The 15,459-nt window shown below is 48.5% G+C and overlaps 1 protein-coding gene across 5 annotated transcripts in view; it reads left to right on the top strand.

Moving 5' to 3' along the window:
• The first annotated feature begins 1,791 nt into the window (after positions 1-1,791).
• Positions 1,792-15,459, top strand: part of IGDCC4 (immunoglobulin superfamily DCC subclass member 4) — an 88,115-nt gene continuing 74,447 nt past the window's right edge. Inside the window, exon 1 of one of the 5 annotated variants that reach the window (XM_065076755.1) lies at positions 1,792-2,017. In XM_065076755.1, coding sequence (XP_064932827.1) covers positions 1,912-2,017 — 106 coding nt within the window. In that variant the 5' untranslated portion in view covers positions 1,792-1,911. Of the gene's footprint in view, positions 2,018-5,186; positions 5,306-15,459 lie in introns of those variants that run through there. The other 4 variants (XM_065076756.1, XM_065076752.1, XM_065076753.1 and 1 more) reach the window with 4 other exon arrangements.

Raw genomic sequence — 15,459 nt, 5'->3', positions numbered from 1 at the left:
AATGTCTGGGATTTGAGGAGACAAGGGCAGGGGTGCACCTGAAAGAAACCACTGGCAGACACAATGAGGAGACGTTCCTCTACAGCTTCCTCGTTAAAGCAATTTGACAGCTCCTTTAAAACCACCTCACACACAAAAAAAGGAGCAGGTGGGAAAGGTTCAGAGAGAAACGAGGGTTTGTGGAGGTTGTTACTCTTCAGCTCCACGCTGGAGTAATGCAGGAGGGAGCAAGGCTGTTGCTGTCCCCTTTTCCTTCTGCAGGGAGGTAAGCATACGGATGGTGCAGGAGCAGGGTTGGTGAATCTGCTGTGGTTTTATTTCCCCCTCTTTCCCAGCAAGATGCCTGCCTGGTGCTGGGCTGCTGGATCCCAGGGATTTTCTGTGCTAACAGGGCCAAGTGCTGATGTACAGCTGTGTAACTCACACAGGAAACCTGCTTCCCACCACACAGCCTTTCTGGTTTCATTTAAGTTTTTACAGTTCATTATACAAGCTAATAAATAGGAGGGTCTGGATTAAAGAGATTTCTTTTCATATTCTGCATAGCTGGAGCCCTCTCTGCATTCCACACCACTGTGATAAAAGATCCTGGTGCACCGGGCGGCCTCTTCTCCTTTTGGAAGCCAGAGTCCCTCCTACCCGTTCCAGATGTGGCTGCCCTTCTGCTTGCTGCCAGTGGCTGCTGCCAAAAGAAGGGCTTGGTGTCATTTAATTTACCCTTAGGACCAAACCTGCACCTGCGGCTTTATGTGCAGTGTGATTTTGTGTCTGGGACACCGCCAAGCTGGGGAGGCAGTGGCTCCACTCCCCATCTCTCAGCGCCCCTCAGCTCCCCACCTCATTTCCATGGCTTGGCTGGCAGATGGGTCCTGCCTCTCTCAGCAGCAATGGGGTGCAGAGAGGCTGCACAGCATATTTTATTTGCTTTATTTTAAAATAAGCACGGGCTAGACCTTGACACCTGTGGAGCCCCATGAACGATATGCACCTGAAGGAGCTGTGCTTTGAAATGGGGCCCAGTGGGACTGCAAACTCAAGGCAATATGGTCACCAGTGCCTGTTTGCCTGCACCCCCTTGGAGCATGAGTGTGATGGGAGCAGCTGAGGGACCTGGGGGTTCAGCCTGGAGAACAGGAGCTGAGGGGAGACCTTCTGATCTCTGAACTGCCTGAAAGGAGCTTGGAGCCAGGGGGGGTCGGGCTCTGCTCCCCAGAAACAAGCGCCAGGACCAGAGGAAATGGCCTCAAGTTGCACCAGGGGAGGTTGAGGTTGGATCTGGGGAACAATTTCTTCCCCAAAGGGCTGTGGGGCATTGGAACAGGCTGCCCAGGGCAGTGGTGGAGTCACCATCCCTGGGGGGGTTGAACAGATGTGGAGATGAGGTTCTCAGGGACATGGGGTAGTGCCATGGGTGGGGGAACGGTTGGACTCAGTGATCTTGAGGATCTCTTCTAACCAAAATGATTCTGTGATTCTATGACAGCTGGTCGCAGCGCCGTGTCCTCCACGCTCACCTGCGGCAAAAAGGAAAAAAAAAGAACAACAACACAAACCCAAAACAACAAACTAAAGAGAAGGGAAAAAATAATAAAAAAAGCCCATAAAATGTTTATAACCCCCGTTTGCCGGCCCAGCTGATTCGTCCCGCACCTGCCGCGCCGCCTCGGGAACCGCGGCCGCTCCCCCCGCCGCGGGCTGGCAGCAACCTGTTGGTCCCGCCGCTGCCGAGGAGGGCGGGAGCAGCCCCCTAGGCTCGGCTCGGCGGACCCGCTGACAAAGGCGGAGCAGCGGCAGCCCAGGGCCGTCCCCCGCCCCCGGCAGCGGGGCCCGGCGGCGCCGGCGGGCAGCGCGGGGCTGGGGCGCTCGCACAAGATGGCGGTGGGGCGGCGGGAGAGCGCGCTCCCCTCGTAGATGCGGCCGCGGCGGCCCCTGCTCCCGGCGCCCGGCGGGGCTTACATGGCGCTGGAGGACCTGCTTTGTCTCTGCTTCTCCGCCCTGGCCGTCCTGGCTGTGCAAGGTGGGTGAGGAAGGAGGGGGGGTGTGGTGTGTTGGTGGGGGTCGGTGTCCCTGATCCCACGGGCGGTCGCGGGTGGGGCCACCTGCCCTCGCCCTGCTCGGCCGGGGCAGCGGCCGCTTTCCCGCGGGGATGCGCTCCCCGGCCCCGACCTTCTTCCCAGCCGTGTCTCCCCTCCCCGTAGCAGCCTTCTACCCCCTTAGTGGCCATTTCCCCCCGAGTCGGTGCCTCCCTCAGTGACTTGTTCTCCCTAGTCGCCCTCTGACTCCCTCAGTGGGCACTTCCCCCGTGGCCATTTTTCACAGCCTCCCCTTGCCCCCCATCTCGTTTTCTTCGCCGTCTGCTTCTTGACCCCCGTGTCGGGCAGTGGCCACACTCGTGGCTTCAACCCATTTCTGGATGGTGCCTCCTTTGGGGTCACCTTCTAGGTATGACAGAGGGTGTACCCCACAGACAACCGCCCTCAGCGGGGCTGGGGGGAGCGGGCAGCAGCATCCCCCCCCGGGCGACAAGTTTCCTCGGGAGGGATGGCTGCTGTGCCTGGCTGGCTGGGGCTGAAGCGCTTGTGTGACCTGGAGCAGGCCCAGGTGTGTGGCTGGGCCATGGTGGGGACCCTCATGTCCTCTCGCCCCGCTCCCACCAGCACAGGACACCTGCGTGGGCACGTGTCCCGTTGGTCAAGGAGGTGACCCAGGAGTAGCCGTGCTCTTCGCATCCCCCGTTTTGCAATGGTTACGCAAACGGCTTCGTGCTCGGGCACACGTACACCCGGCCCCGCTGACTTTCTGACTTTGCCGTCGAAGTTTTTGCGCCGAGGGGCGTTGGAGCTGCAGACCTTGGGGCGCGTGGTTTGTTCCCCATGTGTGTGTAGACCCGCAAAAGCTTTTGTCTGTGTTGCTGGGAAGGTGAAGGCTGGTGGAGCTGCACTGAAAAATGTGAGCTGTTTATGTGCCATGGAGTTGCTGTTGTTTAAAAGAGCCATCCCTGTGTCATTGTATGCTTTAATTCCTTTTTACAATGCATTCAGGTTTGGCAGATCATAATAACAGCACAATGGATGTTTAGTCTTTATGGCTTCAAAAATAGCTTTTTTTTGGGAAGAATACACTGTGGTGAACGGCTGCAGGGTTGTTTCTATTTTATTTTTTTCGGAGCATTGTGAGCTCCCATAAGGGGTAGGTTATAATTTGATATAGGTGCAGTGTAACGGTGGCTGTGTGGAAATGAATAACGGTCCATGTAAATTGTCATCCGTGCGGGTGGGTTTTTCTAGATGGATGGCAGCCTGTGACCACATCAGCAGCCGAATGGGAAAAGCTGGTGTGGGTGGGAGCTGCGTCTCCCGCGTGTTTGAGCAAACAGCCAAGTGGATCCCGAGGCTTGTAATGGAGAACAATGATTAAAAAAAAAAAGAAGAAAAAAGGAGAGTGGTGGAGTTTATGAGTTTATGTTATTTTTCAAACCCACTTGAACGAGAAAACTTCAAATGCTTTGCGGGAATTTGCAGTTGTGGCTTCTCTGCCTTTTATTTTTTTGCAAGTAATTAGGCAACTTGTAAAAATTGTTACTGTTTGTTTTCTAACAACGGGTCGTGTATTGTGTAGAGGTAGCGAGTGTGTCCGCACAGCCTGTGGACGTGCGGCTTGGTACACGCAGATGTGCTTTCCAACAGGTGGGTTTGATTCTGAAAAGAAAAACATGGACTTGTTTCAGTCTGAAATTAATTTGGCAGAGGGTTAAAGTGGTTTTGGGAAAAGTCTGCATTTGATCCCGCAGCCCATGTGTTTTGATCCAAAGTTCAAGCCTTGCTGGGTATGAAATACTTCGGAGAGAAGGCTGGAAAACTGTCCCCCCCTCTGTGGGTTTGATGGAAGCTGTGCCAGTTTACACTAGCTGGGGATGTGATCTGGTGTTTTGAAAGCCTTCTGTCTGTCTGACTTTGAGGCTGTTTTCCCTGTAGTAGCAGGAAAGGGTTTAATAAAAAAAAAACCCAACCCCAACCCCTGCTCAGTTGATGCTGGCGAGGGAGTTGTGCTGGTTGCTCTCCTTGGGGCTCTCGACAGGGGACGTGTTGGTGGGAAGCAGGCTGAGCTTTCCATCCAAACAATAAGCTGAAATCCATCTGAGCTTTATGGCGTTTAGATTTGTGGCCGAGTCCTCTCGCTGCAGAACAGATTTCCTTTTTCGACATCACCTAACTTTAGTTCGGGTTTGTTTTTTTACCCTTCCTGTCGCGTTCCTCTTGCTGGCGTGACCCCGTGCGGTTGGTGCCTTTGCCTGGGAAGTCGGTGTTGCTGTTGTTTGCGGATCGCGTGTCTGCTGCCGCCGTCACCCGCGCTTCGCGGGATGTCAGGACGTCACCTGCCTGCAGATCCGCTTGTCCTGCTGACCGTGGTGTTGCAGTGTCGCCTGCCCGTGGGCTGAGCCGCAAGGAGGCAGGATAAGCGGTGCAGGGAAGGGGGAATTTCTTACAGTCCCCAAGAAACGGGGGCACTGACAGTGCCACACGCCCGCGCACGCTGTGTTGGTGAGGTCAGGGCTGTGCCGTGTTTCCTGGGGCTGGTTTCTCGTGCGGGAGCTGGCTGCCGCTGTGCTGTGGCTGTTGTCACAGCCTGTCTGCGAGCCCTGGTGGCAAGGGCTGCTCGAAAACAGGGAATGTTCTTGCTGGCGTTTCCCTGTGTGTGAGGCTGGAGGAGAGACTGCTCAGGCTTGGTTCTGTTTTGTTTTCCCAAACTTTTTCCTCCTCTTTTTTTTTCCTTTCATTACCTCGAAGTCCAAAGTGATGCAGAACCTGCTAATTTCCTGATGTCTCCCTGCTTTCCTCAGCAGACTTTCTCCCGGCAGCTGTAGAAAGTTTGATCTGCTGCCGGGGGCCCCATACGGGGTGGGTGTATCGCTGGCGGGACGCGAGCAGCTTCAGAGTGGCACAAGTAATCATTTGAAGAGAACAAGTCTGGCAATCTGCCTTTCCTTGGAGGAGGAGGGAGATGATTCTCCTTGCATGCAGGCTCGGAGCTTGTTTCGGAGCTGGAGGCAGCTGCTCTGGGGTTTGGTACAGGGCTCTGCGTTTAGGCCACCAGAGCCACCTGTGTTTGGAGCTGCTGGGGTGGGTTGTGTTGCTGTGGCACATGGGGTGTCCTGCTCGAGTACCTGCTGTGATCTTGGGGTGGCTGCTTTGTCTGCTCTGGTGTCCTCAGGACCCATCTTTTGACAAAAATAGAGATGCTGCACACTCTTCTCTGTCGAAGGTGTCAAGAGGATAAAATCCATCAATGAGAATGAAGTCCATCCGTGAGTATTCAGCACATATATGATCTTCATCGCCACAGTGTGCAACTATAGGCAGGGTGCTGTGTTGTCACATGTTGGCTCATGAATTCGTGACTCCTGGTACCGTATTGCTTGCTGGATGGTTTGAATTCTACTTCTCTTGGAGCCGCTTTCCCAAAGCCTGCTTGTTCTCCAAGGGAAAAATCCAGGTGCTTGTGAACCGATTGGAGCATTTGCAGCATAAGAGATGCTCCTTGCACGATTTACATGCTCCTCTCCTGTTTAAATGGCTGCTTGGCCATTAAGTGCAGTCATGGTTATATAATTAAGATGGGAATTAATATTTAATCTGATTGTAATTTGCTGTTGGAATCCATCCCAAACCGTATCTTTGCATGAGGTGAGGGGGTACCTGAGGGAAAACTGAGGCCAGTGTTATTTGTGGGGGATTTTCTGCTTGGACACTGAGAATTATAGACCTGCCTTAGGTGATGGCAGAAATCCTAACCTTTACAAACCCGGAGCGATCGCAGTAATTTTGTTATCTGTAGGAAGCAAATGTTTGCTTTATAGTCAGCTGTAATACTAGAGGGGATATGGTAAATCCTTGTTATCAGTATTTGCCAAGTGCATGTTGGGCCAAAATCAACTGTCATGCAATTTCTTTTGGAGAAGAACTGGACCCACTTGTCTACAGTATTTTTAGCCTGGTTTTGTAGGGAAAAGAGACTTGCATAGTCATGCTGTCAGGTTGTCTGTCCATCTGTCTTTCCTTTTCCACATAATTTTTGGACCTACTGGTCAGTCATAGCAAGAGTGGATATGGAGAATTCAGAGTTTTATAAATGAAGTGGTCAAGTAGAGGAGAGAGATGCGGTTTCTGCATGGGCTGAGGGGGGGGACTGGAAAAACCACCTTGGGAAGGAACCCAAAGCGCCTCAACTGCAGGAGGGGCTTTGAACAGAGTTTACACCTGGTTTGAGTAGGACAGGGTAATCTAGTCACGAGATACAAAGCTGCAGGAAATCACAATCTCAAGTCCTTGTATCCACCTTTTAAATTTTATTTTTGAAGTCTTTCATGCTTTAAAATGTGCTGTTGTTTTATGATTACGCCACCATTCACATCACAGAGCTTGGTAGCTGTTTTGTTTTCCTTTCTTATTGGCAAAGCATTTTCCAGACACTGGACTTGGAGCTGCTGTGACATTGGCTCTTTTTGTTGTTTTTCTGTTGTCACTTGCTGTCTCTGCCTCAGTTTCCTTGTTTGTTCCAGCTGGGCAGAAGATGCTGTTGCATGCAGTAAACATTTAAATAACACTGTCACTCTAAGTACACTTTTGCGTTTATTAAAATCCTATGAGTAAGTGACCTCCAAGTGCTGCTTCTGCTTTTCTCACTTAACAGCTTCTCCATGAGAGGATCCCCAGTTGTTAGAACTGAATCTGCTGTCTTCATAAAAAGCAGTTGAGCTGTGTTTTCCTGAGCCCTTCTAGAGATGCTAAACCCCACACAGAGCTCCTTCTAGGTTGCCTGACTTTCACTGGTATGCTGAAGTCATCCTTGAAGCACCATTGAATTTTCCTAATTCTGAGGAGTAACAGAGCCTTCCCAGGGAGGGGAAGAGCTGGTCAGCAGTTTCTTCCAGGATGGCAAATACCTGCTTGAGTTGCAGCTGCTGAGAAATTCCCTGGGACAACCTAAATGCTTGTCGCCGACCTTGTGTGAGTGTATCTAGCACTTTCCTATTTGCAGGTGTCGAGAGACTTTGCTTGTGAGTGTGTAGGTCTTGGTGCTTCTCCCTCGGATTTGTTTTTGTTCCTGTCACCAATGCCCTTTGGTGTCTCTGAGTCGGGTCCTCTCCTCCTCTTGATCTGCGGGATCCTGCTGTTGTGATACAGGCTGCTTTATCTGAGAAGTCCAGCAGATGCAGTGTGTTATCTCCATGGGTAATAAACACTCTCTGTGGTGTTTGTGATAAGCAATTACTGTATTCCACTGGAACTTTCATATCAGATGTTCTGAAATTATTTAAAAATCTGTATCTGCATTTTAAACACATTTGCTTGTTACTGCCGCATGAAATTCAGCTGAGCTATTGAATAACCTGGTTTATTATACGCTTTCTTGTTTTTTGATGTATGTCATTTCTTTTCAAGATCTCTCATGGATTTCTTGCAGACAGGTCTTTAATATTAAAGGTGTGTTAATGAAATGTGAGCATCCCCAGAGGTTGTTCTCAGCCCAGATTGGTGGGAGAATTAAAATCCAGCATGTGAAGCTCATTTGTGCTCAATCTGCTGTGGCTCCTTCCCTTATTCTGACTGAATTCCCTGCTCTCATTCCTGCTTGGGTCTTTGAACAACATTCCCTTTGGAGTCGAGATGGCTTAGCACCTTGTTAAATGTAAGAATTTGGGAAATTAAGCAGTTAAAATGGAGCTCCGGGGAAAGGTGCTAGGATGGCAGAATTTGGAGGAGAGATGGAACAAACCTGGGATGCAGCAGGGATGCCAGGCAGGCAGCGGGATGGGGATGAGATAAGGCCTTGCTTTACATTTCACTGTCTATGCTGGGAAATGTGCATCCTTCATAGTTTCTAAATTGACTGTCGATGGATAATCAAGTTAATTGGTGTGACCAAAAAGGTCACTACTTAATGGAAAGTATTTCCCTTGCCATGTTGTGTGCATACACTGAGGGTTTTGGCAAAATCTTCTTCATCAAAAGCATCAGCTTTAAAATCACCTGAAGTTTTGCACTGTGTCTCAGATGGCTAGTTGGATCTGATTTACAGAATGGGTGCATGTATTTTCCAGGCAAAAGTGGAGTTGTACCTCATATTAAAAGAAAACTAGTCAAGTGTTCACTGATTTTTTTGTGTGTTATTGCAACTGAGAAGGCTTTTATGTTCCTTCGGAAGTTTCTGTCCCCTTTTTGTCTCTTTTTTCGTGTTGACCCAGGGGGACTGGACCAGTTGCAGCCCATTTCTGTGCCCTCCCAGTCCAGCTCACCTGTTGGACTCCTGGCACAGCCTCGAGAAGACTCACGAGAAGGATACACGAAGCTTTTTGTGACCAAAAACAAACGAAAGAAAGATAAGGGTGTGGGAGGGCAGCGATTAACAGATGTTCAGGCTGATGTTCAGGGGTTTAGCCCACAGTTTTGGTATGGGACCGGTCGCTGTATGGGAGATAAGGCTCCTGTATGAGATGCTGGGGCTTGTTTATCTCCAGCAGTGGGGTGAGAAGTGTGGTGGAGGCTGGAGGATCTGGAGCTGCTGGCATAATTCCATTATTTCCTCCTTGATAGGTATTTTCCCCCACCATAGAGGCTGAAGCAGCTCTGCTGTCAGAGAATTCATGTTGTCGCGGGAGGGCAATCAGATGCTCCACGGGTTTGCATGCGCTGGCGAAGGCACTATGTGATGTTCCAGAGCAAGGCATCTTGGCAAAATACACATAGAAGATAAAAGGGGGGAAAAGAAACCCAGCATCTGATCCAATGCCAGCTTCTTTGCTGGATTTGCAAAAATTGTTTAGATCCTTCTTTCCCAAGAATGATTTTGTAAACATAATACTGCCTATTAGCCATGTAAATTACTGTCATTGGTGGCAATTGTTGTGATGGAAAGATAAGTGTCTTGAAACTCTGGTTTGATTTACCCCTCTTTCCCCCCCCAGGCTTGCTAACCAGTTGTTTATGTCAGTGCTGATTGCTGCTTTTGTCAGAGAAATCAAAATATTGATCAAAATTATTTAGCTCTGTTTTTCCTAGGTCACAGTAAATGCAACTTTTCTTTCCTTCCCTTTATACTCTTTTCTCTGTACTGAATGAAAACAAAGTGAACCTTTCCTCGAGGAGATGAGCCGTACGTTCCCGAAGTCAAATGTCATCCGCTTGAAGAGGGTCCTCAGGAGCAGACTTCATATCTGGAGGCTTTCCTCAAGAGTCTGTCAGTTGAAAATCTGGCCAACAGCATTATCTCAAGTACTATTGTGGGGTTTTCTTTACGTGCAAAGCGAGGAGAGAAGGAAGTTTCTCCCAGCTGCTGGCAGAGAATAGCTTCCCATTTACTTCGCGCTTGTGGCTGCTGCCAGGATTTTCTTTTTAGCAGCAGAGGGAGTTAAGTGCGGGGTGAAAGGCTGCAGTAACACTTCAGCATCCGGGCACGAGGCTGAGCTGTCAAATAATTCTTCTTGCTCTGTGTTTTTCATGCCAGTCAAGGCACTTGGATGGGTTTGTAGGTTTAAGGCAAGGGAGGTTGTGCTGGCTTCTTGTGTACCGCGGGAAGCTGAGGACATTTCGTGTTTTGGGTTTAATGGTTGTGCTTGAACAAGAGCATCTCTTAAAGAGCAACACCCACTTCTGGCTTAAGTTCTGTGGGTGTTTGTCTGTCACCACCCCTCGGTAAGTCAGTTTGATGTCCCTGCTCAGTAATGTGCACCTTCGTTTAGTCTGAATTTACCCAGCTGTAGTTTATAGGTGTATGTGAAGACAGATGCCGGTGTGAAAAGCCTCCCTGTGGGTATGTGTCTGCTGATGGAATTTCCTGGTAACCTGCTCTTTACCAAGCTGAATCCTTCAGTCTTTCGTCTGTTTTCCATTCCTTTGTCTCAGCCTTCTGTAGCTAACATTAGTGTTAGTAAAAGCTCTGTTTTTCTCGGAGTAAGGTGTTTGCTCAGCAGAGGAAATTTCTTAGCCACTTCGATTCAGAGCCTGATTTTTTGGATTTGGACCCTGTATGTCCCCGGGGGCACCTGATCCCTGCAGCTCAGCGTGGAGCTGTCGTTCAGTTCAGGCAGCTGCGGCTGGATATGGCTTTACAGATGTGATGGGATTGGAGCCAAGCAGAGGTAAAGAAACCTTCAGGTCTGGGAGCACCTCTTTGGTGAGCAGCCGAGCTGTTGCTGAGGCAGATTTTGGGTGTTGCAGCAGGACACTCGCACACATAAAACCAGAGGAGAAACTGGGATGGGGCACGTATGTGCAGCTTCCATGTAGCTTTTTAAGAGAAAGGCTGCTGCCTAAGCTGGAATTACACTGTTACGCTTGTATAGAAAAATACTCTCTTAGTCTTACAGCAGCTTTCACTGAACATCTTCGGCCACATCTTCCATCAGCGCTTCAAGTACATGTGGAACATATGGAGCTCTGCCCTCTCCCACTGATAAAGATGCCTCTGCCCTTTTCCATGTCACCTACACAATGCGTTTTTTTGTGTAAAATTTACACATTTTCTTGTGTAAATGTCTCCAGCCTCTGCCCAGCTGTGTCCACAAAGGAAACCAATATTAGGACTTGTTGAGCTTTAGGATGGAGACATTCGGTTCCCTGCTGCACGACACACTTAAGGGTGGCTTCAGGCAACCCTCTGTCTGCATCATAGTTTTTAATTTGTAAAAGGAGATATTAAAATTCCTGACTGAGAGGCTGAGCATGAATATATTTGGGGGGGAAGTGTCCAGATGCTGTGGTCAGAGTGTTGCAGGTGTGTGTTTCAGATGCAGAGGCTTGTAGAGATGGGAGAGTAGGTGCAGTACAAAATATATCAGTGTACACGGCTGTGCCTCATTGCCCGTGGTGCATCAACACTGAGTGTGTGCAGGTGTAGTGTGAATATGGAGATGTGTATGTGGTATGTACAGGCCCGTAAATGAGAATTCCTGATTATTTGCTGATACGTTTTAAAGTTTGTGGGTTTAAAAAAAATGCTGCCCTCGTAGGTAATATTTTCTTCTCACCAGAAACTCGTTAGACTGGAAATTTCACAGTATTAATTTTTATGGCATTTCCTAAGCTGAACTAATTGGGTATTTTGGAAGGGGGAAGACAAGGGTGTGGATGTGCGTTTTTATGTAGATTTCATTGAAAATGTGACTTGGATTATCCTGCTAGCTATCTGAGCGATGCAAAGGTCTCTGCTGGAAAATGCAAGCGATTATAGGCTGGTGACTAACAAATAATCCTTGGCTAATATGGGGTGGGCTCAGTTAATGTTAATCCCTGCTCAGCAGTAGTAAAAGTTGGATAAAGTCAAAGAGATTTTGCAAGGCTGTTACTGACCTGAACATGAAAATGATCTCACAACATTCTCTAAAATGAAAGCGGTTCTTTGGAAGAGGCATCGTTCCCGTTTTCCCCTCTTATACTAGAGAAGGAGCTATTCAAAATGCCCCAAAATTGCCTGGTTGTGAAGATGAGGATTTCTCTTGTGCTGATATTGTGTGCTGGGCCACACATGACCTCTTTAAAAGAGGAGCAGCAGTAATTAGTCTAGTTTAATGGAAATAAATCTGTTTTTTATTAATAAATGAGGTTGTGTTCCCTAGTCCAGAGCAACCACCATCTATAGTGTTCATCTAGCAGTCTGATGCACAGAGGAAAAAGCCCTTCTCCCCATAAAAAAAAAAATGAATTATTTGGGCATTTTTGCTGAAATCTCAGGATAAGTCCAGGTGTTGTTTTCAGATGTGTCCCTGTGTAATCAGCAGAAGCCCAGAGACAGCAGGGAGAAGCATCGCATCCGAGCCTGGACCCCACTGATGCAGAAGCCTCTGGAGTGGTGTGACGGTCCCCACAGATGCTCTGCTGCTCGGGTGCTGTAGCGCTGAAAGCATGTCCTTCACCATTTGGAAGCAGAGCCAGCGCTTTTACTGCTTTGTCCTCAAACTGTCAGGTTTCAGCTGGCTGCAGCTTTGGAAAAAGGAAAGATTTATGTGCTCAGAAGAGAAACTTGTGCTGACAGTGGATAAATGCACTGTGGATGTTGGAAAGTTAAACAGCCAAGTAGGTGTGAGGGATTTTGGAACGTAGGCTATGAAATGCTTTCTTCCTGTTGCTATGATAGAAGTAAGTTTAAATTTGGAAATAAGGGGGCAAATTCCCACCCATTCTGACCCTCGATCGTAACCATCTTCAAGAGGTGGTAGTGCTCCCTGTTCCCTCCACCTTCGAGTACATCACAGCAGCCATGGGTACGTGTGTTATCTTGCATTTCTCCTAACACAATCCCTGAGCTGTAAGAGTGCACTTTCCGTTTTCAATGATAGCAGAGTTTCCAGATCACAATCAGGTAACTTCTCACCTAGTCCAGTTTTTTAAAACAGTTATTCCAGGAGGATGCAAAGTCCTGAGATGGTCAGGTCCTTGGTAAGATCATTGCATTTTCTAGCTGTGGGCATTCCTTTAACTGTACAGTTTAGCATCTCCAGTTTTGTTCTTTTTGATGTCTCCTTCTCAAACCTATCCTCTTATCTGCTGTTGTCCAAGGAAGGCTGGTTGGCTGGCTGTACTGATTATGTACCTTTGTGGGTTAAGTGATAACAAAAAGGACGGGAGCACAGCTAAAGCTGGGGCAGTCTGTTCCCGTGGAGAGACCCAGTGTCAGATGCTGCAGCCAGCGCAGCACAGGTGGGTTTTGTGACTTTGTGGTGGATGGTGACAGAGTCTGGTGCTTTGTCTGGACTGCCCATGCTGTCTGTTCTCTGCAAAATTAACTCCTGGTCTAAGCCGCTGCCACGTTTCGCTTGTGATCCCTTGCTGCGTGGGTGGTGTGTGGCTCTGCCGGCCCCGCGTCCTTCCAGGGAGGTGAAACCTCTCTCGAAGTGATACAGGCTTGAAGCAACAGTTGTCTACAGCGAACTATTAAAACGTACTTTCCCATTAGCTTTCTTTGTTGCTGTTCTGAATTGTCTTCTCTTCCCCTGTGTGCTGGTTCATTATTTTTCATGAATTCCTGGTTTGTGCAATTACCTGGAAAATACGGGAGAGTTGGCAGGGGTTTGATGAACCTGACTTCTCTGGGGTAGGTGACTTGGTAGCGATACAGCATGTGAGAATTGGTTCTTGTCGTCTTGGAGTGACAAGTTGCACACCCAGGCCTCGCTGCTGGGGATTTATGGGACAGGTTGGCTGTTTTTGAAGAGAGCTGGAAAGCACAAGGAGCAGAGAGAGCAGCTGTACGTACAGATTTGTCAGGTACCTGGTAGAATTGAAACCAGAGCCGTTCTTGACATTTTGTGTCTGCTCTGTATTCTGGCACTTTACACCCTGAAGAGACATTCCAGACTTAAACCCCAACCTATCAACAAAATGTGAGCAAACAAGGGAGACTCTTTGCTTGACTTTAAGAAGCAAAAATGTACAATAAATAGTTCTAATCACATGCCAGGGGATTTGTTTGTTGTGAAAGCTTTCAGCTCGGTCTGAGGAGTGAGTATGTTTTGGGATGTGTGTCAGAGCAGTGTCACCCCTGCAGAAGGGTTCTTTGCCCTTTTTTTTTTTTTGCAGACAGCATTTCAGGCAGGAATAGAGATGTGATCTGGTCCCTTTTGCAGAAGAGAAAGCCAGCACACAGCAAAATAAAAGGGCTGTCACTGACTAAAACATTACAGTTTCTCTGCTCGTAGCTTGCGTTTTACTGGCAAATATGTCATGCTGCTGGTTTCCCTGTACAAATGCTTCTCTTTTTTTAAGGCTTGTACTCATGTGAACTTCCCAGCTGCTAGAAAGGACGTCTCGATGGAAGTTGGACTAAGCTGTTTGATGGATGACTTCACCGTTAAAAGTTCAGGTGGCTTTACCTGCTCTCCTCCTTCCCTTTTTATTTTCAGGTGAACCACAGAATCTCATTACCAATGGCAGTGGCAGGGCTTTGAAGATTTCTGGCTTAATTATCTTATTTGTGCTGCGACTAGCAGTGAGATCCATGTACTGTCAGAGCGACTTAGCTATTGTGCCAGCTGTGCAGGGGTGGGAGAAAAAGGCCTCAGGAAGGGGCTTGTATGGAGGGTTTGTTTCTGCTGGCGCAGGCTGCCTTGGGCTGCGTGCACCTTCTAACGCCGTACGGGTGCTGCAGGACCTCCCGCAAGACCCGAATGGGGTGAATGAGGTGCAAGCATGAGGTGCCATGGTCTGGACTCCATCCGTGGCTGGGCGAGTGCCTTTTTTGGGTAACGCTTGTGAAGATCCGGGTTGCAAGGTTGAGTTATTTTTTCATCAGGACTGTAAAAGCAGATTAATGATATGTAGAATCTACTGTTTGGCTGAACATCATCTGCTGTCTCCTTGAGGAAGGCTCAGGCCCGTTTTCTGTGTATGTGACTTCCTAACGGCTTCCTTGGCAGGAAGTTTTAGGTACCTTCACATAATTAGCAACAGTCTTAATTATGGAGGGTTTTGGCCAGCTGGGTTTTTCCCTCTTTTTCTGTTCAGTTCAGTCTCACAGGAGGGAGATGTGGAGCTGTGTTGGGGGCAGCGGTCCGTGGACCACATCGCAGGGTTGCAACCTCTTAGCGTAACCAGAGGCCACCTCTGAAAGTGACAACTGGACAGGTCACAGCTGATGGGTTGTGACAGATGGACAGAGATACCCAGGGAAGGAAGATGAGGTGTTTGCTGAGGCTGCATGAAGCAGTTTCACACATTAACTTAATGAGGAAAAAACAAGATGGATATTCTCAAAATAAGGCAACTATGGCCCTCTTTTTGGGCGTCAAAATATTGTTAACTCTAGCTATTCCCATCCTGAAGCTTTAACAAAGTGTTGCCACATCTCTTGCATAGGCAAGGAACTTCTGAGGCAGATACGGTCTAAGTAACACTAAACTGCATGTAGCAAGAAGGCAAGGAAAAGGAGCAAAGGAATATTTGATGCCTTGATCATCAGTTGAAGGCAGAGGGATGAGAAGGGCCTTTGATGATTAAGATCTTTGATCTTTAAGATGATGAAAAATTGAGAAACATCAGAGTGTACTTTATCCTGGCATAATTTCTTGCATCTTCTTTGGGTCAGTACCTCTGTGCTGCCCTTACCTTATGGGAACAGGCATGACCACGGACAAAATGAGTTGAGGGTAATAGTTTTGTTTTTGGATGCTACAGGTGACTGGTCACCAAGAAGTCTGTAGGAGCTGTTTTTTCTGGCCTTTTATCTTAGCTGCTGTTATATGCGATCAGAGTCATCTTCCAAGTTCATGTGCAGTTGCGTCTGGGTGGAAGGAAATAGGTGGGGTCCTGTAACAAGCTGCCCTGGCACAAAAGCTCAGCAAAATGCTCATCTCCCCTTGCATGGCTTGAGGGGTCTGAGCGAGCCCTCCCAATACTGCTTTGTAGGTAAAGCCAACCGGTTTTTACAAGGCTATTGCTTATTCCTGGTGATGCTCCCAGTGGCTTG

Source organism: Columba livia, chromosome 11 (genome assembly GCF_036013475.1).
Source record: "Columba livia isolate bColLiv1 breed racing homer chromosome 11, bColLiv1.pat.W.v2, whole genome shotgun sequence".
Lineage (NCBI taxonomy): Eukaryota > Metazoa > Chordata > Aves > Columbiformes > Columbidae > Columba > Columba livia.
The sequence above is the reverse complement of the archived record's forward strand: the minus strand, read 5'-3'. Positions and strand labels throughout refer to the sequence as shown.